Source organism: Canis lupus, chromosome 5 (assembly GCF_011100685.1).
Source record: "Canis lupus familiaris isolate Mischka breed German Shepherd chromosome 5, alternate assembly UU_Cfam_GSD_1.0, whole genome shotgun sequence".
In the NCBI taxonomy this organism is placed as follows: domain Eukaryota; kingdom Metazoa; phylum Chordata; class Mammalia; order Carnivora; family Canidae; genus Canis; species Canis lupus.
Window position 1 is genome coordinate 47,966,040 of NC_049226.1, and position 20,135 is coordinate 47,986,174.

Genomic DNA, 20,135 nt, shown 5'->3' on the forward strand with positions numbered 1-20,135 from the left:
ATAGGAAGCCTTATGATGAAATATTATTCCCACTTACTAATGGAACAATAATTCTCCCTAAAAAATGAAGTTTTTATAAACTACCTTTTGGGAGAATCAGAAATGGAGAAACATGAGAGACAATTTCCTTTTGTATTCTCTTCTTATGTCCTCTAAATCCTTATATTTTATTTCTATTTCTAGTTCAATATACATATTTCCAGGAAAGAGAACTGGAAAAATAAAACAAAACAAAAAACCAGCCTGCTGAGGAATTAGTATTAAGTTTATTACCCTCCACTTAACCATACCCCAGCATACTCACATTCTTTAGAACTATATTCAGTATCATTTTGTGTTGTAATCTTCAGATGGTTATCTGAAATGTCTTCTAAACTAATTTAGTGATTGTGAATGAATGATAATTGAAGTATGTTTTTTTAATATAATTCTCTGCTTCAGGTTCAAGATTTGGTTTTCAATCTCCATATGATCCTTTCTGATACTGTTAAAATGAAGGAACACCAGGAGGATCCTGAAATGTTGATTGATCTAATGTACAGGTATCATTTGTTTGATTCATTTATACTTGTATAACAGATTTAAATTGGTAAAAGTTAAAAATAGAACTACCCTGTGATCCAGCAATTGCACTACTAAGTTATTTACTGAAAGAATACAAAAATACCAATTTTGGGATGCATGCACCTTGATGTTTATATTTATAGCAGCATTATCTACAATAGCCAAATTATGGAAACAGCCCAAATGCCCACCCACTGATGAATGGATAAAGAAGATATGTTGTGTGTATGTGTGTTTATTAATAAATTATCATTCAGCCATCAAAAAGAATGAAATCTTGCCTTTTGCAACAACATGGAGGGAACCAGAGAGTAATGCTATAGAAGCTAGAGAGTATAATGCTAAGTGAAATAAGCATAAGTAAGACAAAGACAATACCATACGATTTCACTCATATGGGTAATTGAAGAAACAAAACATATGAACACAGGGGAAAAAGGAGAGACAAACCGAGAAATAGACTCTTAACTATGAAGAAAAAAACTGATGGTTATCGGGGGGTGGGGGTGGGAGTATAGGTGAAATAGGTGATGGGGATTAAGGAGTGCACTTGTGATGAGTACTGGATGTCGTATGGCAGTGTTGAGTCGCTGAATTATACACTTGAAACTAATCTTAGACTGTATGTTGTTAGCTAATTGGAATTTAAAAACTTTAAAAAATAAATTGGTAAAACATACAGAAAACAGTAGATAAAAAATAAACATACCAGAATTACTTAAGTAATTTTCTAATGGTAGATTGAAAAGTCAATGAATGTGTGCTTTTCCATGCTCCTTTTGAAAAGCAGAGAGTTTTTTAAAGTAGTGATGACACAACACCTATGCATTCTCTGCCTCAGACTTTATGCAGAGGTCTGAGACCCATATTTTAAATGTAAAAATCAGTCCTCTAGGAAGAAAATACAGTGTATTAATATTTTACCATAACATTAATTTTCCTGATTTTCAATATGGTTGTGCCATATAATGTAATATTTCTAAGAGCATACTTTAGAAATTTGTAATTCCTATTATATCTTAAAAGATGTAAATAAAACTTGAGACTTTTCCTTTGCCACATGATCCTCTCTTTTTATAATTTTGGAGTTCTTTAAAGATACAAATAAAACAAAGATTTCTGGGATGCCTCGGTGGCTCAACGGTTGAGCATCTGCCTTTGGCTCAGGTCTTGATCCCAGGGTCCTGGGAGTCCCCCATTGGGCTCCCCCCAGGGAGTCTGCTTCCCCCTCTGCGTATGTCTCTGCTTCTCTTTCTGTCTCTCATGAATGGATAAATAAAATCTTAAAAAAAAAACACAATTATTTCTTTAAAATAAATATGATGCAATGAAACTATCTTGTAAATCTTTTTTCTTGACTATAAAACTTCTTTATATGCCCATAATGAACACATAAATTCTTTTTTTAAAAAAGATTTTCTTTATTTATTCATGAGAGACAGAGAGAGATTGAGAGAGAGAGAGAGAGGTGGAGAAGCAGGCTCCATGCAGGGAGCCCAATGTGGAACTCAGTCCCGGGTCTCCAGGATCAGGCCCTGGGCTGAAGGCAGCGCTAAACCGCTGAACCACCTGGGCTGCCTGAACACATAAATTCTTACAGTTTCCCCTTACTGATGGCGTGTCTTTTTTTTTTAGTACCCTTCCAAAAAAACTGCTATCAACCATTCCACGAGTCCACAGTTACTTCCTTAAGTGAGCATATTCAAAATGATTTTCATACCATTCTTTTTTTTTTTTTTTAAGATTTTATTTATTTATTCATGATAGAGAGAGAGGCAGAGACACAGGCAGAGGGAGAAGCAGGCTCCATGCACCGGGAGCCCAATGTGGGATTCGATCCCGGGACTCCAGGATCACGCCCTGGGCCAAAGGCAGGCGCCAAACCGCTGCGCCACCCAGGGATCCCGATTTTCATACCATTCAAAACTTGTCTTAATAGGTTGTGTTTAATAACAGAAACCTCTCTAGGTAAATACTAAGTGAGCAATCTAAACTCCCTTCCAGCTTGAGAAGCAAATGCTAATTTGAAAAGAATTTCTATTCCAATTAGAATTGCCAAGGGCTACCAGACCTCTCCAGATCTGCGACTGACCTGGTTGCAGAACATGGCTGGCAAACACTCAGAACGTAGCAACCATGCCGAAGCTGCCCAGTGCCTTGTCCACTCTGCAGCACTCGTTGCTGAATATTTGAGCATGCTGGAGGACCGCAAATATCTTCCTGTTGGATGTGTAACATTTCAGGTAGGAATCTGCCAGGTTGACATTAAATAAGATACGTCCTTTTTATTTTTACCTTTTCTCATTGGTGTTAAGATTACCTCATCTCGTAAGGAAAGCATAAAGACTGAAGGTAATGCTTCACAAGATAAGTTAACATTTCACTATCACTGTCATGAATACATTTGTAAAGAGTACTTCTTGTTAATTTTCTTTCCTCTTTTTTTTTTTTTTTTTTTTTTTTTGTGCCTCTAAATGCCAGTGCTAAGTGTATTCTGTTCACCTGTACTGCTGTGGACTTCATCTCTGAAATACACGTGAAATACCGAGAATCCGAATACTCTAGAAATTCTTAATTGGCTTTTACTTAAAACATCAGATAACCCAGCATTCTCCATTTTCTGATAAAATATGCAGAAACCATGGCTTTGAGATGATATTTTGCTCCCTAGTAGGGCTCCATCCCTCCAACCCACTAGTCGAATTCTTTGCTTGCCAGGAGTCAATTATGCTTTGCTTTTCTTCAAAACCTGATAATGCCAGATTTGGGGAATTACAGCACTTTATTAAATGGTAGGTCCTCTGGTAAAATCTGAACATAAATAGAAAGTCAGTCATTTTTTCTCTGAACCCTAAGTTAAATGTTTTGCAAAGACTTGATAAAAGTGAGTCTCCAAAACAATTGCTGTTGAACTGATTTTGGACCAACTACAAAAAATTGGGTGGGGGGGAAGCTTCTAGAAATCTAGGATAATTTGATAACCTTTTAAATTCAAGTTTTTACTCTAAAGAAACCAGAACTGGAAATCTTAAGTGAGGATTGCACTATGAATATTAAGTCAAGAGAGATTAGGTAAAAATCTGCCCTGGAGACGTGTACACAAAGAAACAGCCTTAGATCTACTTCAAAAAAATGTCAAATGAGGGCAACCCAGGTGGCTCAGCAGTTTAGTGCTGCCTTCAGCCCAGGATGTGATCCTGGAGACCCGGGATCGAGTCCCACGTCGGGCTTCCTTCATGGAGCCTGCTTCTCCCTCTCTCTCTCTCTGTCTGTCTCTCTTGAGTAAATAAATAAAATCTTAAAAAAAAAAAATGTCAGGGGACACCTGGGTGGCTCGGCGGTTGAGCATCTGCCTTCGGCTCAGGTCATGATCCCAGATCCCAGGATCGAGTACTGCATCGGGCTCCCTGCAGGGAGCCTGCTTCTCCCTCTGCCTGTGTCTCTGCCTCTCTGTGTGTGTGTCTCTCATGAATAAATAAATAAAATCTAAAAAAAAAAAAAAAGTCAGATGAATGTTTATCTGGTGTAAATGTTTAGGTTAAAATGTTTAAGGTAGTGTGTATTATTTCCTTTTTAGAAATAATGGCTGATCCCAACCTCATTGGGTAAGAGGGCTTTTATTATACTTGAGGTTGTTCATTAACTCAATGTAATGTTAGGCAAGCCAAGCTATATCATACCTTAATTTTCCTTGTGGGGAGTTTTGACGAGATCATTTAAGTTAAAAATAAAGACTTTAAGTCTCCTGAGATATCCTGTTTCATATCACTGTTTTCTTTAGCACATGATTTTTCTTAATTTTCTCTCTCACAATTTATAATGGATAAGTTACCTAACTATAGTGTTACCACTTTATTGTTATCTTCAAAATACAGGAAGATTTTGGAGATTTGTCTTTTTTATTTTTGCGTTGACTACCCCCTGCCCCCTTTTGTAACCTAAGCAGATATTAATATTTCATCTTCAGCTGGTTCCTCATATACATCTTTCATGCTAAGGAATTAATTCCATTTTAATAGCTGTTTCAATTTTCTCCCCCAGAATATTTCATCTAATGTTTTAGAAGAATCTGCAGTCTCAGATGATGTGGTATCTCCAGATGAAGAAGGTATCTGCTCTGGAAAGTACTTTACTGAGTCAGGACTCGTGGGATTACTGGAACAAGCAGCTGCTTCTTTCTCTATGGTAGATGACTCTTCATTCTCTTTCCACAGATACGTACCTCTGAATTATTCATGATACATATATTCTCTCTGCCTGTGACCTTGCTTTTCCTTTATGGTAATTTTCTCCAACTACCTTAAGAATTATCTAGGAACAGATTTTCTCTATAGATCCATTACTGCTTAACTACTTTTTGTCTTAATAATCTGCATTTTCTCTGGTATTTTTCATTTGCTTATTTATGAACCATAATTTAATCTATAACAGATGTTTGGTTGGTTGGTTGGTTGGTTTACTTGGGGTTTTTTTGGTTTATAAAACTTTTACCACCAAACATTTTCTAAAACCTTAAAATTAAAAAAAAGGACAAAACAGAAAACGTCTGGATGATTTAAGTTCCTGTTTGAGTAATGTAGCTATAGCAGTAGAGCTGGTCTATTGGATGAAAGGGAGAATCTTCTTTTGAGTGTGTTGGACATTGCACTGGTGCTCAGGAAAATTATGGCCCCTCATCTCATTGGTTGCATAGTGAGCCCTAGTAAGAGGGGTTAGAGACCTGGAACTCACTTACCAGAGCTTTATGAACTATATCCTAGATCCCTTGCCTGACCTCCTGTACCATGTTACAACCCCAGTCTTGTTCTTCCATATCTCTATGTGAAGAATTGAAACAGTCTTGTTGATCCAAGATGGGATAATTATTGGAGAAGGGAAAGATAGCTAGCCAAATCCCTGCTTAGTTTTTTAAACTGTACTTCTCTGACATTTCTACTGGGTATTTATTGTCCCAGTGCCAAGGTTTAGGAGACTGTGAAATTCATGTTAGGGGAAGGGGGAAGCTCAACACAATATGCAATGCTGTCCTTCTTCACCATTATACTGCTATAGGGAATTGGTGGTTCTCCTGGCCTTAACCCTACCCTGCAATGTATTGGTTAAGAGCATCTATTTAGAAAGCATACAGCCAGAATTCATATCCTGGCTCTGCTGCCTTGGTAGTTAAATTACTTTAGACACAAGTTACTCAACCTATCAGTGCTTTGCTTTTCTCATCCATTAAATGCATCTAATAATAGGAATTACATAGGAATGTCATTAGAATTAAATGAGTTAATGTATGTAAAGTACTTACTGTAGTACCTGACTCCAAGTAAGTATTAGTTTTCTCCATTACCATCATCTTTATCATTATTCACACTTAGAATCGGTTTATCTAAATACAATTTTTCTGAGACTCTAAGAATGTTAGGTGATCATTTAAAATTTGCTGAGTACCTCAACTGTTCTGATTGCTCCCCCTGGATTCCTGCTCCTTGGGTTTCATTTTAAGTGATCTGAACTAGAAGTGGGAAATGTTTTTTGCTATTAATGGAATATTTTAATAAAAACACTCTGTGTTTGTGTAATTTTAATAATTCACAGCTCAGTGACCTATATTACTGAAATTCTTTTGTAATAGCATATAATTATGAAATTCCCTGTTTTTCAACTAATCTGTTTAATCTGAATTACATTAATTATTGGGGCATTTTCATTACTGTATATATTTCACTATTACAGTTACAAGATTGCTTAAACTCCTGTGAACTTTTACTAGAAAATTTAAGCACCATATATTTATTCTTGGGAAAATATGTTTGTTGATTTGTAAGGTAACAGGAGCTTGGTGGCTCTTGGAAAGCATCTCTTTCTTCTTTCACTACGGCCACCAATCCATTAGTTAGGACAAGAAAATGGAATGGAAGTAAAAACACATGTTGTCCCTCACTCTGTTTATAGGCAGGGCAACACTTGGCTAGCCGTTGGCCAACTGGCCCCTAGTGGAATAAAATCTGGTAGTTCAGAAGCTTCTTAAATTTTGTGAAAGATCACTGATTTTTTCCCCCACAGAATATTTCCAATAAGATTTCCTGTGCCAATTTAATATTTTAGAAATATAAATAATTTTAGTTTGCTGGGATTCCACAGGGTTTCTGATATCTGTGATCAATGTAATAATTGAATTTCTTTTATTCCTTTGCTCAGAATTAACTTCTCCCATAGTTTATATGCATATGTAAGTACTCACACATACATACTAGTGAAGTAATTACTGGGTAGATAGCAGAATATTCAATTTAAATTATATATAAATTTAAATATGCATATATGTATTGCGTGCATGTTAAATATACACACACATATCCATCCATCTAGAGGAGACAGTGCATTGTGCAAAATTCTTTTTTTAAGCCTTAATAAAATTAAAAATTAGTGTTTGTTTTTATGTGCTATTGGGAAAGCTTTAGTGGTATTGCCTTAGTGGAAATATTTTGCATTCATAAATTGTAATTCTTTCATATTGATATAAGAGAAAACATTATCTTATAACATTATTCTTATAGGCTGGCATGTATGAAGCAGTCAATGAGGTTTACAAAGTACTTATTCCTATTCACGAAGCTAATCGGGATGCAAAGAAACTATCCACAATTCATGGTAAACTTCAAGAAGCATTCAGCAAAATTGTTCATCAGGTAATGACTGCAATTTCTAGCTTCAGTGTAAATGGAGAAAACTGTCTAAAAGCATTAGTGTTGCTTTGTACTGATGTCAAACTAGATCTGAGGAAATGACCATTTTAATCAGGTTACAAATGAACAATGTCAAAATGATGGTTCATGGCCAGAGCAAGATTCGTGAACAAAAAATGAATTTACCTAAAGTAGATCATGATCATCATAAACTTCCTACATAGTTTTTCTTCACTTTTTAAAAATTACTACTAGTTGGCAAGTTTTTAAAAATTGTGAGTTCTTTTCTGTTTTACAAGTTGGGTTAAAATTGTGAATCTGATTCTTAAGTTGATTTCTTTTGCTGCCAAAAAAGTTTTTATATGCTAGTTAGTTTTTTATTAAATGATATGAAAGAGTAATAAACTAATATTGTCAGTGTTTTCAACTCAGCTTCAAATGTTTTTCCTGGATGTTCCATTCAATGATCCTTTAATATATTTCTAACATGAAAATAATATTTAGTGAAAATAATAAAACTGTTGTCTTGTGTTTATTCAATTATAATAGTATGATTTTAGTACTTGCTTATAGTTCATGGAATCCACATATTATCACCAAAATTAGAATCAAAATAAGGCTTGGTTTAAAAATGAATTAGACTACTAACAATTGATTTCCCTGAAACTAAATTTTTGGCTCTGTTAAATACTCTGAAATATCCTGTTGAGCCTCCTCTTTCCCCACCTTTCCCTTCCCTTCCCCGGGCTACCTGTGCTGTACCATCTGTACCATCTGCTGCTACCATCATCCAAGAAGGAAGTGGAATATTGATTATCCACTTTTGTATTCATTACTAGTCCTGCTATACTGTCTGTCAGCTTGACCTCTTCTTTCTTAACGTGGACTACACTGTTATGGATGAATTGATACAACCTGAAAAACTTTAATAGTCTATAAACAGGGCTGCTATACTGTTAAGCCAATATTTTATTGTCCTCCACTAAAACACTGAAGTTGCAAGAGATTTAGTAGGATTCATGATGGTAACAGGTGGATCTTTTTATAATCAGTTGTACCTACAGTGTCAGTTACATGTCAGATCTGAAACACCTGGAGCTAGTAGTTTGCAAGAGATTTTCCTCCATTTGTATCATGCACAGTTGAGCAAAATTGTGATTTTTGTTCCAGTTTACCCTGGGTAGTTCAATGATGCACAGCTCCCTTTAGTTAGAAGTCTAATTCAGACACATTAATAGAACACATAGCTGCCTCTTTTTCACCAAAATTTATAGTTTCCCTTATTAAAGTTTTTAAAAGATGAAATTTTAACTACTTAGGGTTTGAACAAGCAATTTATGAAATTATCACAGATCTAATGTGAAAGAATATGGTGTTACAATATCCTGCTGTCTTCTATTCATGGGGAAGAATTTATGGTATATGGTGCCTTACACTGCTAAAGTTCCTTTGGCCTTTTTTTGTTCTTTTAAAACAGTTTTTTTTATGACTTGCCCTTTTTTACTTTTTATTATACAGAGTACTGGCTGGGAGGTAGGTAATGTTTTAGTTAGTTAAAGACACTAATAGATTGATTTGATCAGATTTCTTATGCCAATGCTTTGCCCACATGTGCTAGCTGTGGGCATTCTGTTGCTATCTGCTATCAACTGAATTCATTAACCAAAGAAATTTTGTTAAAATACCATAAGTTATTTTAAGCAATTTATTATTAAGAGGTTGTAGGCAGTGCATGGAAATTCATGTTACGCTAATGAGATTCTTTGGTAAATGAGCCACTTTGTCATCACTTTAGTTTGTTTTTACCCTTTGAAGCATTTTCTTTCATCAATATTTACACACAGATTTCTTTTTTTAACCATATTGTTTCACCTCATTTTACAGAGGTCGATTTATGTGTTATTGCTCAGAGGTATAAATAGCAAATACCATATTTCATCTGATCAAAGACGCCATCAATTGTTAGACATACCATTATTTTATATGCCTTTAAGAAAGAAAAGGAAACATTAAAGCACAACATCCTATCAGTTGAGAGGTGAATGCTAACTACAGAGATATTAAAATGTGGGCCAAAAAAATGTGCGTCTTAGAATTGATGAAATAATGTGTTGATTTGATGTTAAGTCACGTCACCTTGCATATGATAAGCACTACTGAGGAAAGACATTCACTTGATCATTTAAATTTTTTTGATGGGAGAGATGGAGACTGGGAGAACATGAAATTTACTTTGAACTCCGATGCTGAGTCTGATAATTCCTGTTGAATGAAGACTACATATGCTTCCTTTTATGTAGGAGGTAGGCTTGTGAAAACTTACATATGAATCAAATTTTACCTGAAAAAAGGCCAGAAAGATTTGATTGCTATTGTTTTAAATCTTTCTGTAAAGGAAAGAATTTTGTACAATGTGCCCTAATTTATTTGGATGAGGTGAAGCAGGGTATTATTAATAAACCAGGTTTATTTTAAGCTAGGTATATTTTAAAGTTGTCTGCTTTGCCTCTCACTTTGAGGTCACTTTATATTGGCTCAACAGCTTAACCTTTCTGTGGTTTTGCACTGCGGTCCTTACTTGGGGACCCAGATAGAAAACTTCAGGAATAAATGTTACTACTGTGTTTCTTCCATTCCTTAATTAGTCCCTGCCTTTTGCTTTTTTTCTGATGAAGTCAGTAAATGTACATCTACCTTAACTCTCTAGATTCAGTGTATATGACTATTAATATCAATATAAAATTATTCATTTTTGTGGCTCAGTTAAGAGATTACAGAAAGAGACTTGCCATGGTTAATCTATGAGTGGTAAAGGTCCTTATGGATTTCCTAACATGAAATGAAATTAGCTGAAAAGTAGGCATGAAGGAAGATATATTGAAACCTCTGAGCAGTTTATTACTAGTCTGCTTGATGCTAAATCGACCCCTGAAAGGTATAACTTTCACTGGTTATGACATTAATATCATTCTGTCGTCATGTTTACTGCATGGTAAAAGTCGCACAGACTTTTTCTGTTTATATTCTTGTCACTACCTTTCACTGGACTTTTAGCTTTGTAGCTTCTCAAATTGTTGCACGTTTGTTTTTTGCTTTTCCCTTGTAAAACTTAAATGGATGCTTGCATTTTAAAAATGTGTTTGCCACCATTTGCTGCTTATTTGTTTTGAAATTTCCCTAATTAAAATGCTTTCTGTTTTCTCTTCTCTCTTGCCCCTGGTTGCTGACCCTACTCCCTACTTTTACTATTGTCTATTGTGGTAAGTTCCTATCTTGTGAATATTTTTCTTTTTGACTCTGGGAAAACTTCAGTAATTTTGTTTTTTTCTAAAAGCTTTATTTCCTAGCTAATCCCCTAGTATTCTCAAAGAACTCTTACTGGTTTAATATCGAGTAAGGATAACTTATCCATTGTAGAAAGATTCTTTGAATTGATTACTCACTACCTAACTTACAGGAAAAGCCCTTTTGAGCTTATATATTAGCAGTGTATTTCATTTTTCTTTATGCTTTTTGATTGGGTACAAATTATTTGAGTTGGCAAAGCTTTTGAGCGGTGTGTATATATGTGTGTGTATATAAGATAACTCTAAAACTTGACACTTAGCAATTTGGTGAAGTATTTACTATGCAAAAGAACAGATCAGGTACCCATAACAGATTGTGGTGCCTGTTACCTGCTCTGCTAGTTTCAGTACCTTAATGGCTATTTAGTGTCCACCTTTATTTTCTCTTTTCCCAAGCCCATTTTTTTTTCTTGCAATAATAGGAAACAAAGTGTATTTTAATCATTTCTTTCTTAATGATTGCATTTTTAAAGTATTTTTAGGAAAAGAGAAATACTGAATTTCTGTATGGAAATTTTTATACTGATCTCATATTTTGTGTGTTTCATTTTTAAAAGAAGCATTTATCCATGTATGCAACAGTGATCAATTTCAGAAATAGATTAATTCAAGTGTAGAATTTTCAGAATAATCAATCCCCAAATATTGTGTCCAGTCATGTGACACTGTCTCCATTTCTTTTTCTTCAAAGATTACATGTTTCTTCAAAGGGGATATCACTACCATATTAGGTATATCTTATAATTTCCAGAAAGGCTGGAGAAGATGGGCTTATTAGCTTTGTGAAGCTAAACTCTTCCTGCTGGACCACTAAAGAAAAATGGGGTACCCTAACTTTTCAGATTGAACTATACAAAAGGGCTATATCTTAACTCTTGTCACTGGGCTTAATAGACATGAATATGAGGCAGTATTTTGTTTTTTATATGCTCAGAAGTACTAGCCATAGTTTTGGTGCAGTGGTTTCTGTTGAATTCTTTTGTTTTAATCCATACTGAGGCTAAGTAAGATAAATTAACTCATCTAAGCAAGAAAAGATGGAACAAAATTAGAAACAGCAATAAAATGGAGGTGAGGGGACTCTCTGAAATAAGAGAATGGGGAAAAAAAAATCTCCCAAAGAAAAGAAAGAAAGAAAAAGGAAAAAAAATTCCAAGAACATAGTCTTTACCTCAGGAATGTTAAGCCAGATATAAAGAAGGTTAAGGAAAATACAATAGTTGGGAAGAATTTTCTTATCTCCAGGAGGAGATACTTTTTGGGTAGTTGGTGACTCCCTGATAATTGGTATAGACCCATGACTGTGCAACTGATGATGCTGTACCTCTTATTGTGTTCTGCCCTTTATGCTACTTTTCAGAAAAAGAAAGACATGGGCAGCAAAATGTACTATGTAGATGATATTAGATGTGATTTCTTCTTCCTAGACTATATGACATGTAATGGTTAAAACTGAACTTCTGATAAGAAATGTAGGAGGGTGTATCTTAGAAGAATATATTTCATAGATCAGCCACCAAACTGATTTTTCCTTTAGAGTATAGAGGACAGTGTTGTAATAAAGAGAAAGACAAACATAGGGTGGGAGGTACCCATTAATTCTCAAAGGACTTACTCAGGGAAATTCTCAAGGAAAATATCAGAGTGTTTGTATATCAGTATTGAGAGTATGGGAATTTTCATAGCTTAATTAAGAACTTGGACTTCCGGTGTCAAATATATTGGTGTTTAACTCTCAGCCCCACCACTGATTAACGGTATAACCTTGGACAAGTTACTTTTATTCATCTATAAAATGAGGGTGAAAAAATGGTACCTACTTTATAGTTGTGATAAGAATTAATAATACATGGAAAGGAGATAACAGTGTCTAGCACATAGTAAGTAGTTTTAAAATGTTGGAGATTATTATTTTTATTGTTGTTACTGTAACATCATCATCATCATCATCATCATCATCACTACTTGAAATCTTAACACAATTGGGCTAATGAAATCTAAGAGGTGTTATGTTCCCAAGTTGATGTCTACGACTAACTAAAGTGATAAAAGTGTTTGTGTTCTATAGGAGAAAGATCCAGTAGAAGAGGAGGGAGATTACCACTGTGTGAAATACTAGTATGTCTATCTAGAAATCAATTACTTTGAAGGAAGCATAGCAGAAACAATTGGGTGAGGATAAAAGAAGTTTTAGTAGTGATGTCATTGTAGAACTAAACCAGTTCAACGAAATGTTCTTGCTAAATAAACATAATAAAATTAGAAAAGATTTGAGATCCATTCATCCTAAGACATTTTGGACGTTAGAGACATGGAGAGATGAGTAGATGGGTTTCCTTGTCTGGGACATGATCTCCTCACCCACAAGATGGCAAAATCAGTAGGTAGAACTGCTAAGGAAGAATAAATTGGAGTGTGTGAATGATAGGAAATTCAGAAAGAATTCATGACAGTAAGGAAAGTTAATGCTAGAAAAATACAGGCTAGATTTTAGGAAAGTAGAAAACAAGTGTCATCTTGGGTCTAAAACTCTGATGAGGAAAGAAGATAAAGTGATATTTTTCTTGAGGGAGAAGCTATAACGATTATGCGTTCATGAGCATGATAGAGTTGGTGATTTTGCACTAGAGAACTTTTTGTAGATTGTAAATTAATTTACTCAAACTCTTAGCCTGCCTTCTGCTCTTTCCCCCACTCCAGTGCACACATAGTCATTCTCAATTCCAGTAACTCCTTAGAGTTACCTCTCTGATCTACACCATTTTGCCTCTTGCACACTCCCTTTCAACTACACTGGCCACCTTCCTGTTCTTCAAACATACCTATCCTAGAGGCTGTGCACTGGCTTCTTTCTTCTGCCTGGAATGCTGTTCTCCAGAGATCCACATAAATAATTCTCACACTTCCTTCACATCTTTGCTGAGATGTCATCTTTTGGTGAGACCTACCCTGACCATGCTCTTTGTCGCTTTTGTTCACCGATTTATCATAGCTGTCTAGAACAGTTTGCTGACATATTTTAGGCGCTCAATAAATACATGAATGGATGAATGGTTTCCCTCACATTCTGTTACATGGCTTTCTAACTTCTTTTTTTTTTTCCTTTTTTTTCCCCTCTCTGCTGAAATGTTTTCCTTCCTTCCCACATCCAGTTAGCCATTCTTTTGAGTTGTAGAACCCTGTGTGTCATCTCTTCTGTGACCTGGGTCCAGCAAGATTGATCTTTCCTTTTTTGATACCACTTTTTATTATAGTATATAACCTTTATATTGTAATTATTTGAGTATATATCCTTTACTTTCTTGAGGAGCCAAGTCTTTTCATTTTTATTTTATTACTGAGGATGAGCAATGTCTAGCACGTTATAAGCACTCAGTAATTTTTTTTCCTTGAATTGAATGTTAGTATGGAAAGTAAATAAGAGCTTAGATAAGTGCTTAGTAACTAGTTATAAGCTGCATTAATAAAATCCAAGTTCCTATCGAGGGAGGCAGTGAGTCCCCTGACCCCTGCACTGCTCAGATCAGATCCGCATTATCGTGTTTGTTTCTGGGATGCCACTTTTTGAAAGGTAGCATTTAAAAACTAAAAATAAGAGATGCCTGGTGGCTCAGCAGGACACCTGGGTGCCTCAGCAGTTTAGCGCCTGCCTTCAGCCCAGGGCATGATGCTGGGGTCCTGGGATCGAGTCCCACATCAGGCTCCCTGCATGGAGCCTGCTTCTCCCTCTGCCTGTGACTCTGCCTCTCTCTGAGTCTCATGAATAAATAAATAAAATATTTAAAAAAATAAAAACTAAAACTAAAAAAATTAATAAAATGCAAACAAGATAGTAATTCCTATCATATAAAGATGATTGAGAACTGGAAAATTTAGCTAAGGGAAACAAATCCTAATAGCAGTCTTGAAATATTTAAAAGGTCACAATATTAAAGATTTGGAATGGTGTTTTAAAAAACGTTGGACACCTGAGAGTTTAGCCAGATTAACAAAATTTAATATTTGTGGTTTCTAAAAGTAGAAATGTATATGTATATATGTGTATAACATTTTTGAAACATAACAAGGTTTTAATTTTTCTCAAATCCCATTTTTATTTTCCATGCAGTGCCTTCATTCCTTGATTAGTTATCAAAATTTGCTGTTATATTGTTTCATTGGCTTATGGATGGTTTTAATCAGAATTTTGATGGAATACCTTTTTTTTAGAGAGATTTCAATTGCTAAAGGAACTCAGTTAATTTTTATACTTGTTAAATTTTTAAATAACTGAAAAAAATTTAGATTAGAAACTTAAATTTTTTTTAAGCTCCAAAGGCATCTTTTTCTTCAAAACTTTCTCTCTCCTGGATAGAAATGTAGGGATATTTTTCATCACTGTACTTTTTTTTTTTCTGTTATAAAACTAGTAAATTAAAGATCAGAGTTTCCCATTTTGCTTAATGATCTGTTTCATTTGTGACTTACTTTACATATCCTTTAGCCTTTCCAGGAAGAACTCAATATAGGAAAACTAAGTGTGAGACAGATTAGGCTTAAAGAGAATTCAGAGGTTTTTAAATACTTATGTGTGGCTGTATATATAGGCACTACCACAGAATCCTTCTGAAATATCTTAAGTGTTGTTGTTTTTTTAAAGATTTGTTTATTTTAGAGAGCATGGAGGGGAGGGACAGAGGGAGACAGAGAATCTTAAACAAACCCAACTCAGACCTCTATATGATGACCCTGAGATCAAGATCTGAGCTGAAACCAAGAGTCAGACACTAAACGGACTGTGCCACCCAGGCGCCCCCTTCTGAAACATCTTTGTAAATAAATTGTAAAAATTACATGGAAAGCTTCCAAATATTTTATCTTTATTAAAGGGATTTGTTCTCAAATGCACTGTGTAAGAGTTCAGATGGTCTTAGTGTACTTTGTACTTGAATGTGTGGTTAATTTATGCAGGAAGTGGTTTGGGGACTTTAACCAACCTGTGTCAAATTTTTTTCATTTTATGTTTCATTCATGCATTTTCCCCTTTCTGTTTCATTTTTTTTGTCACTCTTCCACATATAAGTATTTTTATTGACAGTCGGGGACCCATTGTAAATTGATTGCTTCAGGGCTTCTGGATGGTCTTGACATTTTCTGACTGTCTCCTGTATGCCAGGCACTATATACTTGGCTCCTAACTTTTATGATGTCACTTATTAATGTATAAAGATTATATAAAGGCAAGTGCTAACTAAAAATGTTAGTGTTGTTTTTAAATTTAACTTTATTTAGTATGCTATAATTTCAGAGTAATTAAGACACAGTTCATATTATACTAAGCATCTTTTCTTGCAATAAGGAAAATAAGTTAATTTATCTCAACAGTGTAGGGAATTAAAAACCTAGACCAATTCTGAAAAACATACACTATATGTGATTTAGTCACTTGATAAAAACTAACTACATAATGTTATTTGTTAGAAATAATGGAAAAGAAACATTTACTTTGTTTTTACCTTCATTTGAGAAATAATAAAATATTTTAATTTTGAATGAAATCTTTTTGCAATGTGTTAAGAATTTTATGCTATAGCAATGTAAATAAACATAATGTGAGGGGAAAAAACCCTTTGTATTAAAGTTTTTTAATTTTCCTACACCTAGGATGGTAAGCGGATGTTTGGCACCTATTTTCGTGTTGGTTTTTATGGAACCAAGTTTGGGGATTTGGATGAACAGGAATTTGTTTACAAGGAGCCTGCAATAACCAAACTTGCAGAGATCTCTCACAGATTGGAGGTGAATGCTGTGGTAGTTTGTAAATGTCATCTTTAATTTGTATTCTCTATGATGAATAGACTTTCAGATCCAGATCAAATCATTTAATAAACCAGATCCTGCCAAATAAAAGAATTAAGGATGTTTTGATAGGTATAGTAATAGTCTTTCAAATCCTTCAAATCTTTTATGGCAACAGTAAAATAATATTAACTCTTTTTTTGAAAGCTTTGTTTTCACACATATTTTTAGAAACCCCAACATCCTTCAGAACTACTGTGATATACAGAGAAATGTATAGTAGTATCTACGTTTTACAGAAAAAGACATAAAGAGTTAAGTAGCAATTAATGATGGAATTGGAACTAGAACCCCAATAAATTTCTGACCCAAGCTCATTACCTGTTTGGTCTGATTTCCATTGAAATTCCTTTAGAAATTAAAAGCCTAAAATCATATCCTGAAAACACTTCTTAGGATTCCTTAACCTTTATAACTCCTTCATTTTCACCATAATGGTTAATTTTCATGTTTATGAGGTTTACCAATCTTCTCTGCCATATGCAGTTATTCTTTCCAGCCTTTCTTTATTGTTTTTATTCAAAATGCAGTCGGACCAGAAGCACTGGCATCATCTAGGAGATTGAAATGTTGAATCTCAGATCGCACCCCAGATAGTCTGAATCAAATCTCTGTTTTAACAAGATCCCCTAGTGAATTTGTATTCACATAAGAGTTTGAGAAGCCATGTTCTGGGCTTGTTTTAATTCTCAGCTCCTACTTATTTCTTGAATGTTATATTCTTATTGGTGCCTTCTGGGCTCACCTTCCATAAAGTGGCTTGAAGGGTGACTTTTTATTTTTCAGGAGCTAAGTAAGTGTTGGGAAATATTGAGGCAGTATTTTCCAAATTTATTCAATTGTAAAAATTATCTTTGAGGGAAGAGTAGGGGTTTTCCTTTGAAGGTAGAGATTTAATGTTTCCCGTTGAATAGCTCCATTTGTTGCCCATGCTGCTAGTCAGTGTTCTATAGAAAAGTCACTATATTCGTGACAGGCTTGTGTTTTCAAAATTTAAACCAGTGTATAAAACTTTCAGCAGATCAATTATTTTATTTGAAAATTCTGGAATATTAAATCATTCATAAAAATAAATGTTGGTTCATTGACCTATGTCTACAAGAAATCAGGCCTTATCAAACTCAATAAAAATAAGATCCTATATATCAAAGGTACCAGATTTCTTTTGTCTCTGCCTTCTGTTCCTTTTTTGTTTTTCTTGAGGACTTCTTATGGAATCTTGTACTTCTGTTAGAGAAAATTGTTCTTCAATTTTGTGTTAAAATGAGTAGATGGAAATAATATCAAATAAGTAGGCTAAATGTAATTTTTGTGAACCTAAATAATTACATTGTAAATTATTCAGATGGTTGTATAAGATGTATTAAGATCTGCCACTAAGTGGCCTAATTTTGCTCAGAAATCTCCCTCAGAAGCCTTCTCTGTTCTCCATTAATGTTAACTTCATGTAAAAGGTTTTTTTCCTCTTTGTAGGGATTTTATGGAGAAAGATTTGGAGAGGATGTGGTTGAAGTAATCAAGGACTCTAATCCTGTAGACAAGTGTAAATTAGATCCTAACAAGGTATGGTTGATTAGACCGAGAGCCACCTAGGTGTATCTCTGAGCCTGTGATTTTGTGGGAGAAGGGCTAACCGATGATTTAACATTGAGAAAATGAAGGGCTTTTTTCTTTCCCAGGCATATATTCAGATTACCTATGTGGAACCATACTTTGATACATATGAGATGAAGGACAGAATCACCTATTTTGACAAAAATTACAATCTTCGCCGTTTCATGTACTGTACACCCTTCACTTTAGATGGCCGTGCCCATGGGGAACTTCATGAACAATTCAAACGGAAGACCATTCTGACTACTTCTCATGCCTTTCCTTATATTAAGACAAGGGTCAATGTCACTCACAAAGAGGAGGTAAGTCCACAAATGGGGAAATAGGATTAGTGAAATAAATAAACTTGGAATCATGTAAGAACAGTATAGATGTAGCATTATGGACCTCCCCTTACATGACAGCATACTAGAACTTTACCCACTTTTGAGTCATTAACTTTGGCTTCTTTTCTAAATCTGTAGTTTACCCTTAGCTTCTGCTTTAAAAGGCTGGTGCTCCCCCCCACCCCCACCCCATTTTGGGACCCAGAGTTTGGAGTTCTATTATTAGAAAACCGTTTATAGTTGGTCTCCACTTTTTAAAAATTTGATTATATATAAAGCTCATTAAATAGTTTTCAATCAGTACACTGGCCTAATAGAAGTTATTTCACCCAGATCATCTTAACCCCAATTGAAGTTGCTATTGAAGACATGCAAAAAAAGACCCAGGAGTTGGCATTTGCAACACACCAGGATCCTGCAGACCCCAAAATGCTTCAGATGGTACTCCAGGGGTCTGTAGGTACAACAGTGAATCAGGTTAGTGCTTTTTGCTAGTGCTCCATGGTATCGGTCATAAATGGAATTGGGAATGATTTTGTGATTATGTTTCACAAAGATGATGAGTGTTAGATTAAGTGGAAAAAGGTATGTTTTAGGAGTGGTTTGCAAAAGGCATGAGGTATAGATGAAGATAGACCTGAAAAAAATTTTTAAGATTTTTATTTATTTGTCAGAGTGAGAGAGTACAAGCAGGGGGAGCAGCAGAGGGAGAGGGAGAGGGAGAAGTAAACCGCAACCCACCACCCCACCCCCGAGCAGAGAGCCTGAGGTGGGGCTCGATCCTAGGATCCCAGGATCATGACCTGAGCCAAAGGCGGATTTCCAACACACTGAGCCACCCAGGTGTCCAAAACAAAAATCTTTTTAGTATAATCACAGTTTTTAAGGTTTTCATGCCTGCCCTCTATACTGCCTATATTTTTCTACCAATCTGTTCTTAAACATTCTATTAAGAAGGAATTGAGTCACTTAAAATGGACTTTCCTTTAAAACCTTGTACTTAAAGAACATGATCTAAAAAGGTCTTGTTTTCAGAGCTACATTTATACATGTGAATACCCACTTCCTGAGGTACTCCTTGATGTTATCTTCTCCAGATCTCCTTCACAGTGAGTCATGAAGAAATAAGTAATATGGAATCACTTTGAAAGTTTTAATAATATATGTACATAAGATATTATTGTTGCTTTGTCATATGCAGATTTTAGAAGCCCTTGCCATTATCTCCTTGTAATCGGTTCATTCAGATTCTCTTGCTGATAATTAGAGAATATTTCAGGGTGAGGGAAAATCCAGAAGGGCTTCAAGTAAGAATTCATATTATATATTTTACCTATATTTTAGGCTAAAAGAAACAAAGCCAGAAAGTGCCCTACTGAAAACTTAAATAAATATTTTAATACACCTTACCCTTAAAAACATACATGATTTGGGGGCTTTACTTCCAAATGATGTAACATTCACAAGGAGTCATCTTTAGCTTGCAGTATTAGAACACATTTGGAATACTGAGGGAAGCTGTTTTGGGAGAATCAAGTATCTAATAACCGGTGGTTTGACACAACTGATTGCATCCAGGATAAATTAAGGAATGTAAAAAATACAAGGCAAAATGCATTGTTGGATACAGTAGTTCTTGAACTCCTACCCTTTTCATTGAAAAATAAACTAATTAATTTAATTACAGTACCTAAGAATATAGATTTGGCATTAGGAGAAGCTAAAAATATATTGCCAGAATCTGTGAGGTGTTGTTGTTTTTTTAAGAT

The 20,135-nt window shown here is 34.9% G+C and overlaps 1 protein-coding gene across 8 annotated transcripts in view; it reads left to right on the forward strand.

The window, feature by feature from the left end:
* Positions 1-20,135, forward strand: part of DOCK7 (dedicator of cytokinesis 7) — a 219,131-nt gene that overhangs the window by 184,024 nt on the left and 14,972 nt on the right. For 4 of the 8 annotated variants that reach the window (XM_038537305.1, XM_038537307.1, XM_038537309.1 and 1 more), the window contains 9 exons: positions 442-542; positions 2,615-2,807; positions 4,606-4,749; positions 7,113-7,244; positions 8,760-8,774; positions 16,241-16,366; positions 17,900-17,989; positions 18,106-18,342; positions 18,700-18,843. In XM_038537305.1, the coding sequence (XP_038393233.1) occupies positions 442-542; positions 2,615-2,807; positions 4,606-4,749; positions 7,113-7,244; positions 8,760-8,774; positions 16,241-16,366; positions 17,900-17,989; positions 18,106-18,342; positions 18,700-18,843 (1,182 nt within the window). Of the gene's footprint in view, positions 1-441; positions 543-2,614; positions 2,808-4,605; positions 4,750-7,112; positions 7,245-8,759; positions 8,775-10,506; positions 10,552-16,231; positions 16,367-17,899; positions 17,990-18,105; positions 18,343-18,699; positions 18,844-20,135 lie in introns of those variants that run through there. The other 4 variants (XM_038537306.1, XM_038537308.1, XM_038537311.1 and 1 more) reach the window with 2 other exon arrangements.